This window comes from Saccopteryx leptura, chromosome 3 (genome assembly GCF_036850995.1).
Source record: "Saccopteryx leptura isolate mSacLep1 chromosome 3, mSacLep1_pri_phased_curated, whole genome shotgun sequence".
In the NCBI taxonomy this organism is placed as follows: Eukaryota; Metazoa; Chordata; class Mammalia; order Chiroptera; family Emballonuridae; genus Saccopteryx; species Saccopteryx leptura.
The window spans coordinates 66,701,729-66,724,088 of NC_089505.1; the positions used below are offsets into that span (position 1 = coordinate 66,701,729).

Here is a 22,360-nt window from a genome sequence, read left to right on the forward strand (position 1 = left end):
CCATGACGCACACTCAGGGGATGCACAATGTTCATTTCCTAAGCCGGGAATCTTTTTTTGAAATAAGGGAAACTGGGAAAATGTGCTGTTTGCCAGGTGTATTTCCAAGATTCAGTCCTGCCTGGTTCCAAATTCCAGCTTCTGTAGCTTTTTTAGCTGTGTGACCTTGGGCAAGTCCCATCACCTCTCTGTGCCTTGGTTTCCACTCCTGCACTGCAGGGCTACTGAAAGTTTCTACCTCGCAGGATTGCTGTGAAGATGGAATGAGGCTGAATACTACCAGGTTTTTTTGTCAAAAAAGAAAGACCGGACCCTGAGAGGGCTTGGAGTCAGGAAAAGCCTGGCCCAGCGGGACTCTAACCCCCTCCTCCAGGCTGCCTTCCGGACCTGCCTCTCAGCAGGCAGGTGGGGAGGGAGGACTGGCTCACCTGGCTCCAGTAGCCCATTCACCCCGCCTCCCATCAGCTCCGGGAGGCCAGGTAGATCCTGGGTGGAGTTTTTCCCCTCCGCTACAGGGTAGGACTGGTTCTGGAGACTTCTGAGTGAAGAGTTGACCCCAAGGGGAGTAACCCACTGAGCGTCCCTTCAAGACACTTGTCATAACTCCCCAATTCCTGCGACGGGAACCAGGTAAGAGATGATGAGAGAGGTCGCAGCCTGAAGGGACACACACACACACACACACACACACACACACACACACACACACGCAGGCACGCGCGCACAGGCCCAGAGCTGGGAGCAGATCTGAACGCAGGGACTTGGCTACTGGAGACTCAGTCGTCCCACCCTTGTTCTTTAATCCCGCCTGGAGTGCTTGCCCACCTTGGGGCCTCCCCAAGCAGGCAGAGGGTCGTCCCTCCCTACCCAGACTCCCGCCATCCGGCCCCCAGCACATCGGCCATCCAACCTCTGAGCCAGCGTCCTCCTCAGCTCCGTCCCTTCCTTTTAGATCTATTATTGAGCCCCCACCCCTCTGTTACTCCCCCGATCAAGGCAACCTGCTCCCTCCCTCTCTCCCTCCCTCCTGTCACCAGTTTCCTGGAACCAACTTGAGAATGAGTGTACAGATGAAAAGACCAGGCAGGTCTGCAGAACCAGTTCCCAGGTCCCCTCTTAGGGTCTGCTCCCCCACCTCCGGGAGGGAGGGCAGGACCCAGCACAGGCCCCGGGGGTTCTCGGAGACCCCAGGCTGCCACTCTCACCACCAGAGTAAGTTAAGGAGAGCGGGGAGCTAGGTGGGGACGGAATTGGGTGACCTGAGCTTGAGGGCGGGGTATGGATGCAGTGAAGGGTAGAATGCAGTTGGGAGGGGCTGGCAAGGAGTTAGGGAGGGGCTTTCAGAGCAGCTGGAACCCGATTGCAAATCAAGGGATGTGACGGGGCTGAGCACGGGAAGGAGAGAGAGGGGCTATTGTGTAAGATCAGTTGGTGACCGTGCCTAGCGGTAGGGTGGGGTGGGGAAGAGCGCTGGGGGGCTGTGAGCGGCCAGGGGCAGGGCCAGCTCTGAGTGTGTAAACAGGTGCGGAGGTCTTGGGGGCAGCCATGAGGCTGGGCCAGGCTCTGGAGAGGAGGGGATGCGCCTGGATCTGGTTTAGAGAGGTGGATGGAACAAGAGAGTTTAATCGAAATTACCGGCAGATGTTGGGGCCTCACTTTTCTGGAGGCCGGATTCTTCATTCAAAGTTGGGCCACCTTTCCATTCTGTGTCCTACCCCCCAGGGGATGGACCATCCTCTCTTCACATCCTTCCTGAGTCCTCTCTTCACATACCCCATGTCTGCCTGAAGTGATTGGCGCAACTGTAGGGACTGAGGGCAGATCCCCAGAAGGACTTCCTGACCTCAGAGGACTACGGGACAGCAGGCTCCTCCTGTTTACCAAAAGCAGCCCTGCAACCTAACACCAGGACAGGCCATTGGCATGCCCCAAAATTTCCCCATGGACACCTGGCCAGGGGTTTCCCGATGCCCTCCCCGCTCCTCTTGCCCAGCTCAGCTTGTTTCCACCTCGCCATATCTGATCAGTCTCTGAGTCTGTTTCCTTCGCTTAAAGCAGGGATCCCCAAACTTTTTACACAGGGGGCCAGTTCACTGTCCCTCAGACCGTTGGAGAGCCGGACTATAAAAAAAAACTATGAACAAATCCCTATGCACACTGCACATATCTTATTTTAAAGTAAAAAAAAAACAAAAACAAAAAAAAACGGGAACAAATACAATATTTAAAATAAAGAACAAGTAAATTTAAATCAACAAACTGACCAGTATTTCAATGGGAACTATGCTCCTCTCACTGACCACCAATGAAAGAGGTGCCCCTTCCAGAAGTGCAGTGGGGGCGGATAAATGGCCTCAGGGGGCCGCATGCTGCCTGGGGGCTGTAGTTTGGGGACCCCTGGCTTAAAGTTTTTAAGAACCTCACAGCGAGGCCTCACTCCCAGAGACTGGGGTTCTCCCCCTGTGGTTCTCCCCACCTCTGCCTCCCCTCCCCCCAGCCTTGGATAGGGTCAGGGGTCAAAGTCCGGAGACCAGTCCCCCTTCCCATGCTGGGCACGGGGCTGGGGCCCCTCCGCCTTCCTGGGTGAGTAGGGGAAGCCCCCTTCTAAGGATGTTGACAGATATTGTTCCAGAATATTCTGCTTTTCTTTCCACTCAAAAGAAACTATCCCTATTACCTGTTTGTCTGCTCGTAAACAAATTCTGGGAGGGACATTCAGGGGTGCCCACTCCCAGCCCAGAGAGGAAGACATTTAATTGTGAGGATCTGTTCTTCTAATATGCATTTTTCTCACCTACTAGGCACCAGGGATAGAGGCCACAAAGGAGGGAGAGGGCTGTAGGGAAATGAGGGACTGCAGGCAAGGCGTGCTGGCAGGGTGGGGACTGAGAGAGAGAGAAGGAGGGAGGAAGGGAGGGGGGGGGGGAAGCAGATGAAGCCAGACAGGGACCAGACAGCGGTGGGGACCTGTTTTGGGTTGGTTTATTTTTTTCAACTGAGTAAATTTAAAGATCTTATTGGCTTTATTCAATGATTCATGAATCGGGCAGCATCACATCAAGTAGACAGAAAGGATGGCTGAGTAGCCGTCCAAAATGAGACTCTTATAAACAGAAAGGAACAGGAACAAAAAAGTTATACTAGGCAAGGCACTGGAAGGGTGGCTCAGTGGATAGAGCATCATCCCAGTGTGCCGAGGCTGCAGGCTCAGCCCCCAGTCAGGGCACATACAAGATGCAATCAATGAGTGCTAAATGGAACAACTGAGTGGAATGGTGAATTGATGCTCCTCTCTCTCGTTTTCTTTTCCTCTCTCTCTCTCAAAATATCAATGGAAAATATTAAAAAGAAAGAAAGACAGGAGGAAAGAAAGAAAGAAAGAAGAAGGAAGAAAGAGAAGGAGGGAAGGAAGGAAGGAAGGAAGGAAGGAAGGAAGGAAGGAAGGAAAAAAAGAAAAGAAAAGGGAGGGAGAGAGAGAGGAAGAAGGAAGAAGGAGTTATAGTATATACTAGACAAAAATGGATTGGTTGTGGCAAGGTCACCTTCCTTTAGGGGGATGACAGGGGTAGCCAGTGCTAACCAGAAGATTCCTGAATAACCCATGTAAGATTCCATTCCTAGGAGAGGCTGGATCTGGAATTAAGTTAGGTCTCTGTTTGGTGACATGGGGCTTAGCATAAGCAACTCCATTTTGAGCCTGTTGTCCTATCCCTAAATAATTCCTTCTGCATATATATATTCTGAGCACCTACTATGTGCTGAGCCCAGTTTCCAAGGGCTGTGGGGTTACACAGGGAACAGAAGAAACACTGGCCCTTTCCTCGCAGGGCTGTGTGAACAGACTGAGGCTGAGAGGGGCTGACTAGAGAAAACTGGAACTGGGACAGCAGGGGCTAGAGATGGGACATTTGGGGACAACCTTACTTCTCTCTCCCTCTCTCTGACTCTACTGTTGTCTTTCTATTACTCTCTGTTTCTTTCTCCTTATCTTTCTTTCCCTGCCTCATTCTTTCTATCTCTGTCTCTCTCTCTCTCTCTCTTTTTTTTTTTTTTTTTGCTTGCTCTCTCTCTTCTTGGCTCTGTTCTGTCTTTTTCTCCATTTATTTTTTTAAGATTATTTATTTATTTATTTATTTATTTATTTATTTATTTATTTTAGAGAGGAGAGAGGGGGTGGGTGTGGAGCAGGAAGCATCAATTCTCATATGTGTCTTGATCGGTCAAGCCCAGGGTTTCGAACTGGTGACCTCAGTGTTCCAAGTTGACGCTTTATCCACTGCGCCACCACAGGCCAGGCTCTCCATGTCTTCATGTCTATTTCCCTCCTTTTTCTCTTTTTTCATCTGTCTCCTCCCTTCTTTCCCTCCCTCTTCTCTCTCTCTCTCCATCCCTTTATACCTTCCTTCCCTCCATCCTCTGCCTTTCCACAACCATTTCCCTTGGCCATGTTATCCCTTATCCTGTACTTGATAAATTAGAAGCCAAACAGAGGAGCCAAGTGCACTCTGTGCCTTGTAAGTGCTCACAGTCTAGTTGGAGAAAGGAAGAGAGAATGCCCAGCGGAAGTGGGAAGAAGGAAGGAGGCCACTCCCCGGGGAGCTCTCCCTCCTCTTCTGCCAGCTTCCTCCTGCTTCCCGGTTCCCAGACCGTTTCTCTTGCGCCAAAGTCAAGGACTGGGACTCCAGAAACCCCGTGGGCACCTGGACAGGAAGGAAAGTGCCCGTGCCTGGGAGAACAGAAACTTGGGAACCATCGGGGCACAGTGACACTGTCTCTCCTCATGTGATCTTACTCCCTTTTTGGTGTCAGGGATGACTTCTCAGTGCTCATGGATTTCTCTGGGTCATCTTAGATATGGCTTATGTAAAGCCAGTATCCGCGGCCACCATCACAGCCTCCTGGCCCATGCAGGTTCGCATTGGATTTGGACAGATGGTAATGAAACAGTGGAGCCAAGAACTGCTGGGTCATCATCTTTAATCCTAGCTTGCACCTGGTGGGCAAGTAAAAACACACACTGGGCTCCAAAACCCACTCATTCAGTGCTCACAAAGCTACTGACTTATCCGAGTTTCCTAGAATCAAAGGTTTCTAGCTCACCAGACTTATTCACCTCTGTTCCCCATCTCCTTCTCTCTTCCTGCACGAACTCTGCACAAACTGGCTTCTCACTCAGCACTCCACCATCTTGGTTGCTTCTCCTCTCCTCCACGTGGCCTCTCTCTGCTCTCCTGTCTAATGCTAATCTCAGGAGCGAGAGAGAGCAAGCTCCCGGTCTGCCCCATTTTATAGTGTAGAAACCAAAACCTTTAATCCAATATACAAACAAGGAAGTCTCTGATACAAAGTCACTTATCTGAGGCATAATGGGATTCCTCATGAGAGTGCACCACCCCACATCGAAAAGGGTGGGAAAGGCTTAGTCCTAAAACCAAGCCCCAGGCTACAAGGATCCTGCCTTCCCACAGCTCGTCCCCAACACACATTAATATAATCACGCCAATTCCAAGCAAGAAGGGCAACTAATATCACCTGGGCGACAGGCTTCCACATGGGCAGCGCCATCTTTAACAAAGTGAGCATAATATATTTTATCTGCCCAACAGCTTAACATGGCCGACTAGCTGGACCCTAAAAGGCTTTTTAGGGGCCAGGCCTACAATCAACATGTCACCCTCTCTGTGCTTCTAATTCCAAATTCCCAAAGGACCGTATCTGCTTGGCACAGCTTATTCTATTGAGTCAGAACCCACTCACACACATCATGGACTGGCCAACAATGGACCATCTTGGGCCAATATCATATGGTACACTATGCACTGCATATTAGGTTTCTTTGTTCTTGTTTTTTGTTTTGTTTGTTTGTTTGTTTTAAATAAAGGTACCATGGCCCTGGCCGGGTTGCTCAGTGGATAGAGCATTGGCCCGTCATGCAGATATTCTGGATCTGATCCCTGGTCAGGGCACACATGAGAAGCAAACATCTGCTTCTCTTCCCCTCCCACTCCCCCTTCTCTCTCTCTTCCTCTCTCACAGCCAGTGGCTCAACTGTTCCAAGCATTGGCCCTGAGTGCTGAGGATAGCTTGGTTGATTTGAGCATCAGCCCCAAACAGAGATTGCCAGGTGTATCCCAGTCAGGGAGCATTTGGAAGCCTGTCTCACTATCCCACTGTAAAGCCAGTAGCCACAGCCACCATTACAGCCACCTGGCCAATGCAGGTTCGCATTTGATTGGGACAGACGGTAATAAAACAACAGAGCCAAAAAGTAGTGGGCCATTACCTTTAATCCTAGCTTGCACCCAGCAGGCAAGAAATACACACAAGTGGGAAAACACTTCCCTTTCTATTCAGTGTTCCCAAAACCACTGACTTATCCAAGTTTCCTAGAATCAAAGGTTTCTACCTCACCAGCCTTATTCACCTCTGTTCCCCATCTCCTTCTCTCTGCACAAACTGGCTTCTCCTTCAGCACTCCGCCATCTTGGCTGCTTCTCTCCTCCACGTGGCCTTTCTCTGCTCTCCTCCAGCATGGACTTTTCTGCCCAATTTTATAGTGTAGAAATCAAAACCTTTAATCCAATATATAATCAAGGAAGTCTCTGATACAAAGTCACTTATCTGAGGCATCATGGGATTCCTCATGAGAGTGCACCACCCCACATCATGCAACAGTCAAGGGTGTGGAAAAAGCTTAGTCTTAAAACTAAGCTTAGGCTATAACCACCCTGCCTGCTTACAGCCTGTCCCACACACCCAATGCAAAGTATAAGCGAGCAAACATATACATCATATTTACAAACTTATTTGATCAACATTCCACCCCTTTTGCTCACTTCACAATCTAAAGGACAGATATTCCTGCACAAGAAAATTAGGCAAATTACACAAATCACAACAACATGACAAAAAAATTATACAATTTCAACAATTACAGAAGTACACTTCACCAGTCTCTGAGCACTTTGCCAAAAGTGCAAAATGTCTTCGAACTTCTTTCTAGCCATGGGAAAAGCTTCCTGGGGCAGGGGGAGGGCCTTCAGCAAAGCTGTCCCTACCCCCCTCAGAGTATTTTATATTGTCTAAAATTCGTAAGTCCATCCAACAAAGGAGCCAGTACTCATTCCAGTCATAGTCCAGGAATCAATCCAAGCATGAGGCCTCAGTCACCCCCCTCATCCCTGCCATCCTGGCAGGTCTTACACTTTCCCAAAGGGGAGCATGTGGCAATGGCAGTCAGCATTTCAATCTCTGCTCCAGAGAGCATGATGGCATTCACCCCTATGTCCCAAAATCGCAGACCTACCAGGGGCATAGTAAGTACTCCTTGCTGCTGGGCTCTCATCTTCTGGAGGCTGCGGATCGCAACTCCAGACCAACTCTCCTCATCCTCCAAAGAGGAACTGAAAACATCAGCTCCTGCTGCCAGGCTTGAGCCCTGGGCCACCGCCGCCTTCTGCTTCACGGGCCTTGCAGCCCAGGCCTGGCCTTGGCCTCAACCATGGCCTCCTGCTGCTGCTGGCTCTTCACAATGTCCAGGGCAATCTGCAACTCACAAGGCTGTGATTCCTTTTCCAGTGGCTGCTCCATTTCCAAGTGAATCTTGTGAACCTGGTCGGCCTCTTCTGGTGCTTGCTCCAGCTCCAGGGTCAGCATCTCTTTTTTATACTTTTGCTCTAGCTCCTTCCACTGCTCAGTTTGCAGGTCCTGGGCAGCCTCTTCCAGAGCTTTTGGTTTCCTCATGCATGGCTATAAAAGTCAGCCAGCCTACGGCCTCTGAAAGGACAGCCATGGGGAACCATAACAGCGCCAGTCCTCTACTCCAGGGCTCAAAGGGGGTGGTGGCTCCATACCAATCTGTATCAAATCCTGCCAACTACGCCAAACGTAGAGCAAGTAGCCACGGCCACCATCACAGCTGCTTGGCCTGTGCAGGTTCACATTTAATTAGGACAGACGGTAATGAAACAATAAGCTAAGAACTGGTAGGCCATTAGCTTTAATCCTAGCTTACACCCGACAAGCAAGAAATACACACAGTGGAAAAACATTTCCCTTCCATTCAGGGCTCTCAAAACCACTGACGTATCTTGAGTTTCCTAGAATCAAAGGTTTCTACCTCTCCAGCCTTATTCACTTCTGTTCCCCATCTTCTTCTCTCTGCACAAACTCTGCACAAACTGGCTTCTCCTTCAGCACTCCGGCATCTTGGCTGCTTCTCCTGGCCTCCTCCATGTGGCCTTTCTCTGCTCTCCTCTCTAATGCTAATCTCAGGAACCAAGAGAAAGCAAGCTCCCAGTCTGCCCCATTTTATAGTGTAGAAATCAAAACCTTTAGTCCAATATACAAACAAGGAAGTCTCTGATACAAAGTCACTTACCTGAGGCATAATGGGATTCCTCATGAGAGTGCACCATCCTACATCAAGCAACAGTCAAGGGTGTGAGGAAAAGCTTAGTTTTAAAACTAAGCCTTAAGCCTGACCTGTGGTGACACAGTGGATAAAGTGTCAACCTGGAAACTCTGAGGTTGCCGGTTCAAAACCCTGGGCTTGTCTGGTCAAGGCACATATGGGAGTTGATGCTTTCTGCTCCTCCCCCCTTCTCCCTCTCTCTCTCTCTCTCTCTCTCTCTCTCTCTCTCTCTCTCCCCTCTCTATAATGAATAAATAAAATCTTTAAAAAAAAACACACACACACACACACAAACTAAGCCTTAAGCTATAATGACCCTGCCTGCTTACAGCCTGTCCCCCACACCAATGCAAACTATAAGCGAGCAAACATATATATCATATTTACAAACTTATTTGACCAACAGGTGACTATTTATAAGAAGCTGGGATGTTGTGAAGTTAAGTGCTATGCCAATTTTTATTAGCCATAATTAACCCTAATGGACCACACCTCCATAGTGGTCACATCCTGCTTGATTTAGCCCCAATGTTTTCTTAATGGTCGCTTGGTTCAATACTTTGACCATGAACTCAGGCCCTGAGCCAGACTGATTGGAAATCTTTTGTCTCTAGTCTACCTTTGTGCAGAGCCTCCAGGGGATCCAGCCAATTAAAGCATGCTCATGAGGAAGACTTATCAGAAGAGTGGGCGGGAGCCTCACATTTACTGAAAAGGAAGGGGGCAGAGCAGAAGGCCTTCATCCCTTTGACTCCTCCCAGATCGCTTCACACCTATCACTCAGGGTTCCATCTTGCTCAATCAGTGACTAAACCTGGACTTTGACTGTGGCAACATGGCCCAGGTATGGGTCCAGACTTGAGTCCCACCAATCATTTCTAGATGCAATTTTTAGCAATAACAAAGTAATGATACCAAGTGATCATTGCTCGACCTCTCCTTACTGGCTCCTAGACACATAATGGTGGGTCAGCGCTGGTTCAATTCCTGCTTTCCTTCACTTATGGCTGCTCTGCTCAGGCTCAGCAGGCACCTCCTCAACGTCTCATCCTTCAGATTAACTTCTTCACTCTATAAACAATTGTTTCAAGTCTTATGTCCCAGGATAGAAATTTCTCAGTGCTAATGTAAAGCCAGTAGCCAGGGCCACCATCACAGCCGCCTGGCCCATGCAGGTTCGCATTAGATTCAGACAGACGGTAATGAAAGAACAGGGCCACGAACTGATGGGCTATTATCTTTAATCCTAGCTTGCACCCAGTGGGCAAGTAAAAATACACCCTGGGCTCCAAAACCCACTCATTCAGTGCTCACAAAGCTACTGACTTATCCGAGTTTCCTAGAATCAAAGGTTTCTAGCTCACCAGACTTATTCACCTCTGTTCCCCATCTTCTTCTCTCTGCACAAACTCTGCACTAACTGACTTCTCTTTCAGCACTCCACCATCTTGGTTGCTTCTCCTAGCCTCCTCCACATGGCCTTTCTCTGCTCTCCTCTCTAATGCTAATCTCAGGAACCGAGAGAGCAAGCTCCCAGTCTGCCCCACTTTATAGTGAAGAAATCAAAACCTTTAATCCAATATACAAAATAGGGAAGTCTCTAATACAAAGTCACTTATCTGAGGCATGATGGGATTCCTCATGAGAGGGCATCACCCCACATCAAAAAGGGTGGGAAGCCCTGGCTGGTTGGCTCAGCGGTAGAGTGTCGGCCTGGCGTGCGGGGGACCCGGGTTCGATTCCCGGCCAGGGCACATAGGAGAAGCGCCCATTTGCTTCTCCACCCCCCCTCCTCCTTCTTCTCTGTCTCTCTCTTCCCCTCCTGCAGCCAAGGCTCCATTGGAGCAAAGATAGCCCGGGCGCTGGGGATAGCTCCTTGGCTGCTGCCCCAGGCGCTGGAGTGGCTCTGGTCTCGGCAGAGCGACACCCGGAGGGGCAGAGCATCGCCCCCTGGTGGGCAGAGCATCGCCCCTGGTGGGCGTGCCAGGTGGATCCCGGTCGGGCGCATGCGGGAGTCTGTCTGACTGTCTCTCCCCATTTCCAGCTTCAGAAAAAAATACAAAAAAAAAAAAAAAAAAGGGGTGGGAAAGGCTTAGTCCTAAAACCAAGCCCCCAGCTACAAGGATCCTGCCTGCCCAAAGCCTGACCCCAACACACATTAATATCACCTGGGCAACGGGCTTTCACGTGGGCAGCGCCATCTTTAACAAAGTGAGCATAATATATTTTATCTGCCCAACAGCCCCCTACCTCCTGTGGTACCATAGGGAGTCCCCTATTGTTCCTGGAAGATCTGTGATTTGCAACCCACTCCTGGAACGGATTTCTGTTATAATCAGAGTTGATAAGAACAAGTTAATCAAATAAATCAGGGATTTGCTGGGATTCTTGGCCAGAAACTGCAGTTCTGTTGAGGACTCTGCACATCTATTCAGCTATTACGGTTACTGTTTGTAAAGCCAGAAGCCAGGGCCACTATCACAGCAGCCTCCTGGCCCATGCAGGTTCGCATAGGATTCGGACAGTCAGTAAAGAAACAACGGAGCCACAAACTGGTGGGCCATAGTCTTCAATCCTAGCTTGCACCCGGCGGGCAAGTAAAAACACACACTGGGCTCCAAAGCCCACTCACATTCAGTGCTCACAAAGCTACTGACTTATCCGAGTTTCCTAGAATCAAAGGTTTCTAGCTCACCAGCCTTATTCTCCTCAGTTCCCCATCTCCTTCCTTATCCCAGATACAAACTCTACACAAACTGGCATCTCACTCAGCACTCCGCCATCTTGGCTGCTTTTCCTGGCCTCCTCCACGTAGCCTCCTTCCGCTGCTGGCTCTATTCTCTCTGCTCTCTCATGCTAATCTCAGGAACCAAGAGTGCAAGCTCCCACTCCGTCCCCATTTTATAGTGTAGAAATCCAAACTCTTAATCCAATATACAAAATAGGGAAGTCTCTAATACAAAGTCACTTCTCTGAGGCATGATTGGATTGTACCACCCCACATCAAAAAAGGGTGGGAAAGGCTTAATCCCCAAACCAAGCCCCAGACTACAAGGAGTTTGCCTGCCCACAGAGACACACATTAATATCACCTGGGCAACGGCCTCCACGTGGGCAGCGCCACTTTAACAAAGTGAGCATAATACATATTTTATCTGCCCAACACTGTTGTAAGGTACTATACCCCAAATGCTGTAAAGTACCGTACCTTACTTCTGCAGGTTTACATAGAGACACCAAGTCCAGATGAATTTTAAGGAGTTTTATTAAAGGAGGAGATTTATTAAATATGCCCGCTGCATATGGCTAACATGGGGCATTTGCGGATCCAAATCGTTCATGCCAAATGTATTTCAGAGGCTGGTTATATACCCTTCATTACACATAGGCTGGGGTGAGCATGACATTATGGCACAAGCTTATAACATTTGTTTAGGGAATCTATAGAGACATTAAAACTTTCAAGGTAATAAAATCAAAGATATTTACAAATCTTTTAGTATCTATCTTCCCTCCTTTGCCTAGAGGTATGTTACTCTCAGGATTCCAGGAATGGAGGAGGAACCACAATCGATGTAAGGTGGTATGTAAATTATGTCTCTTATTGAAAGAGAAGAAATTCCTTGGGTAACCTTTATTTTAGATTTAAAACTAAATGACCCATTGTCCTTGCAAGCCAGAAACTTCTACATTCTTCTCCCTCCCCTCCCCAAAGGAAGGATGGGACAGGAAAGCCTGACCTTTCCTCCTAGAATATCAATATTAATTTTGCAGCTTTTTGGTACTTGTAAAGTCAGTATCCATGGCCACCATCATAGCCACCTGGTCCATGCAGGTTCACATTAGATTCGGACAGACAGTAATGAAACAATGAAGCCAAGAACTGGTGGGCCATTAGCTTTAATTCTAGCTTGCACCTGGCGGGCAAGTAAAAACACACAGTGGGCTCCAAAACCCACTCATTCATTGCTCACTGTAAAGCCAGTAGCCAGGGCAATCATCACAGCTGCCCGGCTGTAAAGCCAGGAGCCAGGGCCAGGGCCACTATCACAGCAGCCCGGCCCATACAGGTTCTTATCCGAGTTTCCTAGAATCAAAGGTTTCTAGCTCACCAGCCTTATTCTCCTCAGTTCCCCATCTCCTTCCTTATCCCAGATACAAACTCTACACAAACTGGCATCTCACTCAGCACTCCGCCAGCTTGGCTGCTTCTCCTGGTCTCCTCCACATGGCCTTTCTCTGCTCTCCTCTGCTCTCTCTTCTAATGATAATCTCAGGAACCAAGAGCGCAATCTCCTGCTCTGCCCCAATTTTATAGTGTAGAAATCCAAACCCTTAATCCAATATACAAAATAGGGAAGTCTCTAATACAAAGTCACCTCTCTGAGGCATGATTGGATTGTACCACCCCACATCAAGATGGGTGGGAAAGGCTTAATCCCAAAACCAAGCCCCAGGCTACAAGGATTCTCAACACACATTAATATCACCTGGGCGACGGCCTCACATGGGCAGCGCCGTGAGCATAATATATTTTATCTGCCCAACACCGGTCCATGCAGGTTCGCATTGGATTCAGACAGTCGGCAAAGAAACAATAGAGCCAAAAACTGATGGGCCATCATCTTTAATCCTAGCTTGCACCTGGCGGGCAAGTAAAAACACACACTGGGCTCCAAAACCCACTCACATTCAGTGCTCACAAAGCTACTGACTTATCTGAGTTTCCTAGAATCAAAGGTTTCTAATCCACCTGGTATGCCCACCAGGGGGCGATGCTCTGCCCATCTGGGGCATTGCTCTGTTGCAACCAGAGCCATTCTAGTGCCTGAAGCAGAGGCCATAGAGCCACCCCCAGCGCCTGGGCCACCTTTGCTCCAATGGAGCCCTGGCTGCGGGAGGGGAAAAGAGAGACAGAGAGGAAGGAGAGGGAGAGGGGTGGAGAAGCAGATGGGCGCTTCTCCTGTGTGCCCTGGCCAGGAATCGAACCCGGGACTCCTGCACACCAGGCTGATGCTCTACCACTGAGCCAACCGGCCAGGGTGCCCCTCTTTATAGTGCAGAAATCCACCTGACCTGTGGTGGCCCAGTGGATAAAGCGTCGACCTGGAAATGCTGAGGTCGCCGGTTCGAAACCCTGGGCTTGCCTGGTCAAGGCACATATGGGAGTTGATGCTTCCAGCTCCTCCCCCCCTTCTCTCTCTCTGTCTCTCCTCTCTCTCTCTCTCTCTCTCTCCCCCTCTCTAAAAAAAAAAAAAATTGAATAAATAAAAAATATAGTGCAGAAATCCAAACCTTTAATCCAATATACAAACAAGGAAGTCTCTGATACAAAGTCACTTATCTGAGGCATAATGGGATTCCTCATGAGAGTGCACCAACCTACATCAAAAAGGGTGGGAAAGGCTTAGTCCTAAAACCAAGCTCCAGGCTACAAGGATCCTGCCTTCTCACAGCCTGTCTCCAACACAGGTTAATGTAATCACGCCCATCCCAAGCAATCACCTGGGCGACGGGCTTCCATGTGGACAGTGCCATCTTTAACAAAGTGAGCATAATATATTTTATCTGCCCAACAGTACCTTACTACATTACCACCTCCCTCTGCTTCAGCCAAGTCCGACCTGTCCCAGCTGCTTCGACCCTTTCTTCCTCTTTCTTTCTCTCTCTCTTCCCTCCTCTTTCTCTCTTCCTTCCTCTCTCTTTTTCTTTCTTTCTTTCTTTCTTTCTTCTTTCTTTCTTTCTTTCTTTCTTTCCTTCTTTCTTTCTTTCTTTCTTTCTTTCTTTCTTTCTTTCTTTCTTTCTTTCTTTCTTTCTCTTTCTTTCCTTCCTTTTCATTTTTATTTTATTTTTTTTAGAGAAAGAAGCAGGGAGAGAGAGACAGGAACATCGAGCTGCTCCTGTATGTGCCCTGACCGGGAAATCAAACCGGCAATCTCTGTGCTCCAGGATGAGGCTCTGTTGGTCAAATAAGTTTGTAAATATGATATATATGTTTGCTCACTTATAGTTTGCATTGGGTGTGTGGAGCAGGCTTTAAGCAGGCAGAGTCCTTATAGCCTAAGGCTTAGTTTTAAGACTAAGCTTTTCCCTACACCCTTGACTGTTGCATAATAGGGGGTGGCACACTCTTATGAGGAATCCCATTATGCTTCAGATAAATGCCTTTGTAGCAGAGACTTCCTGGTTTGTATATTGGATTAAAAGTTTTGATTTCTACACTAGAAAAGAGAGCAGAGAAAGGAGAGCAGAGAAAGGCCACGTGGAGGAGAGAAGCAGCCAAGATGGCAGAGTGCTGAAGAAGAAGCCAGTTTGTGCAGAGATAAGGAGATGGGGAACAGAGGTGAATAGGGCTGGTAAGGTAGAAACATTTGATTCTTGGAAACTCGGATACGTCAGTGGTTTTGGGAGCTGTAAGGCCAGTAGCCACGGCCACCATCACAGGCGCCTGGCCCATGCAGGTTCACATTTGCTTTGTACAGACGGTAATGAAACAACAGAGCCAAGAACCGGTGGGCCATTAGCTTTAATCCTAGCTTGCACCCGGCAGGCAAGAAATACACACAGTGATAAAACACTTCCCTTTCCATTCAGGGCTCCCAAAGCCACTGACTTATCCGAGTTTCCTAGAATCAAAGGTTTCAACCTCACCAACCTTATTCACTTCTGTTCCCCATATCCTTCTCTCTGCACAAACTGCACAAACTAGGTTCTCCTTCAGCACCCCACCATCTTGGCTGCTTCTCCTCTCCTCCACGTGGCCTTTCTCTCCTCTCCTCCTAGAACATAATCCCTCTTCCCCGGAACAATGTGATCTCTCTTCCCTTTAAAACCTTTTGGTGCGAAAACCCTCCCCCAACACACATTAATATAATCACGCCCATCCCAAGCAAGAAGGGCAGCTAATATTATCACCTGGGCAATGGGCTTCCACGTGGGCAATGCCATCTTTAACAAAGTAAGCATAATATATTTTATCTACCCAACAGGAGCCCTGAATGGAAAGGGAAGTGTTTTCCCACTGTGCGTATTTCTTGCCCGCTGGTTGCAAGCTAGGATTAAAGCTAATGGCCCACCAGTTCTTGACTCCATTGTTTCATTATCATCTGTCCGAATCAAATGAGAACCTGCATGGGCCAGGCGGCTGTGATGGTGGCCATGGCTACTGGCCTTACTGGCTCCAACCGACTGAGCTATCCAGCCAGGGCTTAATTTCTTTTGACTTATTGTTCAAAGAGACATAGAGAGGAAGGGAGAGAGGGGGAGGGGAAGGGCAGCATTTGTTTTTGTTTTGTTTTGTTTTTTTACAGCGACAGAGAGAGGGACAGATAGGGATAGACAGACAGGAACAGAAAGAGATGAGAAGCATCAATCATCAGTTTTTCATTGCGGCACTTTAGTTGTTCATTGATTGCTTTCTCATTTGTGACTTGACCGTGGGGCCACAGCAGACCGAGTAACCCCTTGCTCAAGCCAGAGACGTTGGGTCCAAGCTGGTCCAAGCTGGTGAGCTTTGCTCATACCAGATGAGCCCGCACTCAAGCTGGCGACCTCAGGGTCTCGAACCTGGATCCTCCACATCTCAGTCCCATGCTCTATCCATTGCGCCACCACCAGGTCAGACAGGGCAGCATTTGTTGTTCCAATCAGTTGTTCATTCATTGGTTGCTTCCCATGTGTGCCCTAACTGGGGACCAAACCCACAACCTGTTGTTTCTAAACAACATTCAACCAACTTAGCTAACCAGCCAGGGCCATTACCCTCTCTTTCAACATTACCTGTGGGCTCATAGAATGATATATATTTTTTTGTATGTGTGCCTTGTTCCTTCCACATAGCTCATACAATCATTAGCTTTTCCTGAGTGATAATAATGATATGAATGTCTTTTGTTCTGATAAAAAGGCTCTAGAGACCTTCAGGACTGGGTCCGGTCATCAATAAAACCAAGTTTTGGTTAGAAGATTAGAACCTACAGCCCCGCCCCTCCATCCCTGGGAAACTAAACAGAACCGAAGAGTTCATCACCAATGGTCATTGATGTCACCAGTCTGGCCTACATAAGGAAACTTCCATAAATATCTTAAACAATGAGGTTCATAGAGCCTCTGAGTTAGCAAACACATCCGTGAGCCTGGTGGTTGCGTGCCCCAACTCCACGAGGACAGAAGGCCCTGTGCCCAGGACCCTCTGGGCCAACACCCTACACACCTCTTCTGATGATCCATCATTATAAATGTCAGCAGTGACTTCCTGAGTTCTGTGAGCCATTCTAGCACATTATGAAACCTGAGGAGGGGGTCATGGGAGCCCCGATTTACAGCTGGTTAGAGTATGAATGGCCTGGGACTTGGGACTGGTGCCCGCAGTAGGGGCAGTCTTGTGGGGCTGAACTATTTAACTTGTGGGCTCTGATACTGACTCCAGATAGATAGTGTCAGAATGGAATTGAATTGCTGAACATCCAGTTGGTGTCAGAACGGAAAACAAAACAAAACAAAACAAAAACCTCTCATGTATGTGCCAACTGCCTTCTGAGACTTTTAGTAAAAATTCTCAAGAGAAAGAATTGGCCAAGTCATCTTATCAAGCCAGCCTTCACCTACCATAGGCCAGCACCACTGACTGGAGAAGCCACCACAAACCAGCCAGGTGTCTATCCCAAGCTCAGTCTGCTGTATCCGGGAGGGTAGGCATGCCAAGTGGTTGAGTTCTTGATAGGCCAGGCAATTTCCCTTCAGAGGGGCTACAGATAGGCAGAGCATGGAGAGTTTCTCTAGAAACTGGGTCCCGACTAAACACTAGGTCCATACACTTGTATTCACCATATGCAGACACCCACTATGTATATTCACAGACTAAAAACATACACACAATTAGCCTGACCAGGCAGTGGCACAGTGGATAGAGCATTGACCTGGGACACTGAAGCCCCAGGTCACCCCAGGATTACTGCTTGTGCACGCGGTCGCCAGCTTGAGCATGGGATCACAGACATGATCCCATGGTCGCTGGCTTGAGGAATGGGTCACTGGCTCAGGTGCAGCCCCCCAGTTAAGGCAGGTATGAGAAAGCAATCAATGAATGAATAAGGTGCCTCACCTATGAGTTGATGCTTCTCATCTCCCTTCCTCTCTGTCCCTGTCTGTCTCTTCCTCTCTCTTAAAAAGAAATAAAAATAAGCCTTGACGCAGCACCGCCACATTCATGCACCTCCCCAGGGCCTCGTCCCCGGTTAAAGTCCGGGCTAATGTTCCCTCTCTCCCTTCCTTGACAGCCATGCTAAGCCCTCAGGCGCCTTTCTTACTCCCCATGGCCCACTTCATCCTCTTTGTCTTCACGGCTTCCACCATATTTCACATTCAGCAGCGGCTAGTGAAGATTCAAGCCCCGCGGGAGTTAGGGAAGCAGGAAGCAGTGAGGACAGAGAACGCCACAAGTCTGCCGCCCAGGGGTATGTGGACCATCAACGCCATAGGCCGCCTGGGGAACCAGATGGGCGAGTACGCCACCCTGTACGCCCTGGCCAAGACGCACGGGCGGCCGGCCTTCATCCCCGCCGAGATGCACAGCACCCTGGCTCCCATCTTCAGAATCACCCTCCCGGTCCTGCCCGGCGCCACGGCCAGCAGCATCCCCTGGCGGAACTACCACCTGAACGACTGGATGGAGGAGCGGTACCGCCACATCCCCGGGGAGTACGTGCGCCTCACCGGCTACCCCTGCTCCTGGACCTTCTACCACCACCTGCGCGACGAGATCCTCCGGGAGTTCACCCTGCACAGCCACGTGCGGGAGGAGGCCCAGAATTTCCTGCAGGGTCTGCAGGTGAATGGGAGTCGGCCGGGCGCGTTCGTGGGCGTCCACGTGCGCCGCGGGGACTACGTCTACGTCATGCCCAACGTGTGGAAGGGCGTGGTGGCCGACCGGGGCTACCTGCTACAGGCCCTGGACTGGTTCCGGGCCCGCTACAGCTCTCCCATCTTTGTGGTCACCAGCAACGACATGGCCTGGTGCCGGCAGAACATCGATGCCTCCCGGGGTGATGTGGTGTTCGCTGGCAATGGCCTTGAGGGCTCGCCCACCAAGGACTTTGCTTTGCTCACGCAATGTAACCACACCGTCATGACCATTGGGACGTTTGGGATCTGGGCCGCCTACCTCGCGGGGGGAGAGACCATCTACCTCGCCAACTACACCCTCCCAGACTCTCCCTTCCTCAAAGTCTTTAAGCCAGAGGCAGCCTTCCTGCCCGAGTGGATCGGGATTGCCGCGGACCTGTCCCCACTGCTGAAGCACTGACATTAGCCTTGGCAGCCCCTTGTCCTTTCTGGCTCCTCCAAGATCAGTTCCAAGGCAAGAGGAGCGCGTTGTAACATGTCCCAGGACCCCTCCCTCTTGTAACAGAATGCTCCTGGCTACAGGTAACAAGCCCCAATGAATTTGTTTTATTAACACATTCCTGTCAGCAGAGGTAGCATACCTCCAGGGTTAGTTAACTCAGCAGCTCAACAATGTCATCAGTGACTCCAGTTCTATCCATCTTGTTGAGCTGCCATTATCTCCTCTTAGACTGGCTCCCTCATGGTCCCAAGAGGACTGCCACATGCCCAGGTGTCACATGCAGACAACCTCTTCCTGAGGCAGCAAAGAGAGGTTCATTCTTGTCTTGGGTCCCTCTTGAAGAATGAGGACACCTTCCAAAGTCCTCCAGCAATTGCCCCTCATATCTTATCTCACTGACCAGAAGTGTATCACATGTCCATGTGACCCATTACAAGGCAAGAGAAATGAAACCCTGGGATTTGTTTAGCTTTGCATCAATAAAACTCCGCCCCCTCCCCTGCAGCTGAGGAGTTGATCTGCCTCCTGTAAAGAACATGGTGGCTTGCAGAAAGAACATTGGGGTGCTCTTACCAAGGAAGAAGAGAGGAATAGTGGTAGAGTACAAATCATGGAAACCCTCACTTGAGATCTCATGTTCAAAGGTCCTGTGGCAGAGGGTGTCTAGTTATACATGAATGTGAAAACAAGGCCAGTGGCCAGAACACATGGAGCTAGATGTGGGTAGAGAAGTAAACAGGGTCAGACCCTTAAAGACCTTGTGTACCATGACAAGGACTTTGGGTTTTATTCTAGGATCAATGGGAAGCCATCAGAGGGTTTTAATTAGGGGAGTGATATAGTCTGATTTTCTGTGTGGACATACCCAGCTTCTATGTGGAGATGGGGCTGTAGGGGCAAGGTTGAGGCAAAGAGACCAATGAGAAGGCTACTGTAACATTCCCAGCAAGTAATGATGGTGACCCAAGGATGTAATGATGGAACTAGTGACAAGTCTCTTTTCAGGGGGCCAACAGAGACTCTCTGTCTCTCTGCCAGTTTCACATTCCTGAAAGAGACAATCTGATCACCTCAATGACATTGATGTTGGAGTCAGGCATCCACCATGGGCCAATTAGCTGAGGCCATGGGGAAGGCTCACCTGAAGCAAACATGGCAGCCATGTTTGGTTCTAAGAGAAGGTAATGAAGGACTGTAAGGATTGGGAAGATGCCCCAGAAGTGGGCACATAGGAAAAAAATGTGTGCCACTCATATTGCAGTGACAGAAGCAAGTCATGAGGTCACACCCACTTTCAAAGAGGGCAAGCAAGAGTAACCCATCCGCATGTCCTACAATATTTGTGCATAGCCCAAATGACTACCTCACATCTTACAGACTTCCACAGTCCCTTAATGATGCTCTTGGAGCCCTTTTCTTTTGGTTTGGTCCCCACAGAATGAGATACCACTGGATGTACTGGCTAATAGGATTTTGCCTCAGTAACTAAGTAATCACCTTTCAAATTTCCAGTCTTATTTTATATAGATAGAATGGGTAGTGGTCACTGGACCAGGTTTTGCTATTTAAATAAAAATAATAACTCTAATGTTAGTTTATTTTGTTAGTATTTTTTAATGTATGTGTATTTTACATGCTTCTAAATTAAAACAATGTGATGATTGGTTGTAGTTTCCACAGCCAGCCATGACAATATCTCACCTTGCTTTCTGTCCCTCTAACCTCTCCTGCCCAACCCTCTCTCGCTGTTCTTCCCCTATAGCCCAAAATTGGAATTTACCCTTGGTTCTTTCTTGTACATTCCATCCACCAGCAAGTTGTGGGCTTTCCCTGCAAAATATACTGTGAGTGTGAACTCATTTTCCTCCCCCACCATCACCATTCACTCCAAGTCACTACCATCTCTGTCTGGACACCTATCAACTAACTGAACCTTTTATACATAAAAATAGAGTGTATTCCTGCCCAGAGGTAGCACAGTGGATAGTCAGCCAACCTGGAATGCTGAGGTCGCCATTTCAAAACCCTGGGCTTGGCTGGCCAAGGCACATACAACAAGCAACTACTATGAGTTGATGCTTCCTGCTCCTCCACACCATTTTTTACAGAGACAGAGAGAGAATCAGAGAGAGGGATAGATAGAGACAGACAGACAGAAACAGAGAGAGATGAGAAGCATCAATAATCAGTTTCTTGTTGTGACACCTTAGTTGTTCATTGATTGCTTTCTCATATGTGCCTTGACCGTGGGCCTTCAGCAGACCGAGTAACCTCTTGCTCGAGCCAGCGACCTTGGGTCCAAGCTGGTGAGCTTTGCTCAAACCAGATGAGCCCTGACTCAAGCTGGCAACCTCGGGGTCTCGAACCTGGGTCCTTCCGCATCCCAGTCCGAAGCTTTATCCACTGCGCCACTGCCTGGTCAGGCTCCACTCCTTTCTTTCTCTCTCTTTCTCTCCTCTCTCTAAAATCATGAAATAAAATCTTCTTTAAATAAATAGACATAGCAACCACCAATTCACCAAGATTCTGTTAGTCAATGTAACTCAATAAAACCACCAGACCCTCCCCTAACAAAGTCTGCTTCTCCTAGAAAAATCCTCCAACAGAACCCCACGGAAACACCCCCATTCAAGCCCCTTTTCCCACAAGGACCCCTGTAAAGCCAGTATTTAAGGCCACCATCACAGCCGCCTGGCCCATGCAGGTTCGCATTGGATTTGGACAGTCGGTAAAGAAACAATGGAGCCAAAAACTGGTGAGCCATCATCTTTAATCCTAGCTTGCACCTGGCGGGCAAGTAAAAACACACACTGGGCTCCAAAACCCACTCATATTCAGTGCTCACTAAGCTACTGACTTATCCGAGTTTCCTAGAATCAAAGGTTTCTATTGCCCGCCCCCAACACAGATAAATATCACCTGGGCAACAACTTCCATGTTGGCAGCGCCATCTTTAACAAAGTGAGCATAATATATTTTATCTGCCCAACAATCCACCCCTATGCTCACTTTACTACCCACAATCTACACCACTGGCATCCCTGTGCAAGGAAATTAGGCACATTATACAAATTACAACAACATGGCAAATCATACAGTTTCAACAATCACAAAGGTACATTTCACCAGTCTCTGAGCACTTTGCCCAAAGCACAAAATGTCATCAAGGACTAGCAAAGGACCACTGCTCGCTCAGGCAAATGGCCCCGAGTTCGCACTGTGTCCTATTTTTATTCACAAGACTTCAAAAAGCTTGTTTACTGAGAAATTGGCATAACATCAAGCATAACTTTTACTTAAAGATACATGGAGTACACCTGCATGATAGCTTAATAACAACATAATATCAAAAGGCATTAATTGCTATTGCTTCTATGATTTCCACAACATTCCTCTCTTATCTCAAGGGATAACCTTGGAAGGTACAGAAATCTTATGAGAATGTTTTACTGAGAAAAAAGCCCAGCAACTGCCTTCAGTCACATAGACCTGTTTCAGTGACCTGCCTTCAAGTCACAAAACAATTCTCTTGGCAAAACATTCTTTTCTTCTTGGCTGTGTTCCCATCCAAGGCCATGCAATGGGTTATTCCACTACATTTC

The 22,360-nt window shown here is 48.6% G+C and overlaps 1 protein-coding gene across 1 annotated transcript; it reads left to right on the top strand.

Moving 5' to 3' along the window:
• The first annotated feature begins 471 nt into the window (after positions 1-471).
• On the top strand, positions 472-21,197 carry FUT2 (fucosyltransferase 2 (H blood group)). Its single transcript, XM_066373924.1, has 2 exons — positions 472-630; positions 17,692-21,197. The coding sequence occupies exon 2, from the start codon at positions 17,694-17,696 to the stop codon at positions 18,714-18,716; it is 1,023 nt and encodes a 340-aa protein (XP_066230021.1). The 5' UTR covers positions 472-630; positions 17,692-17,693; the 3' UTR covers positions 18,717-21,197.
• The last annotated feature ends 1,163 nt before the right edge of the window (positions 21,198-22,360 follow it).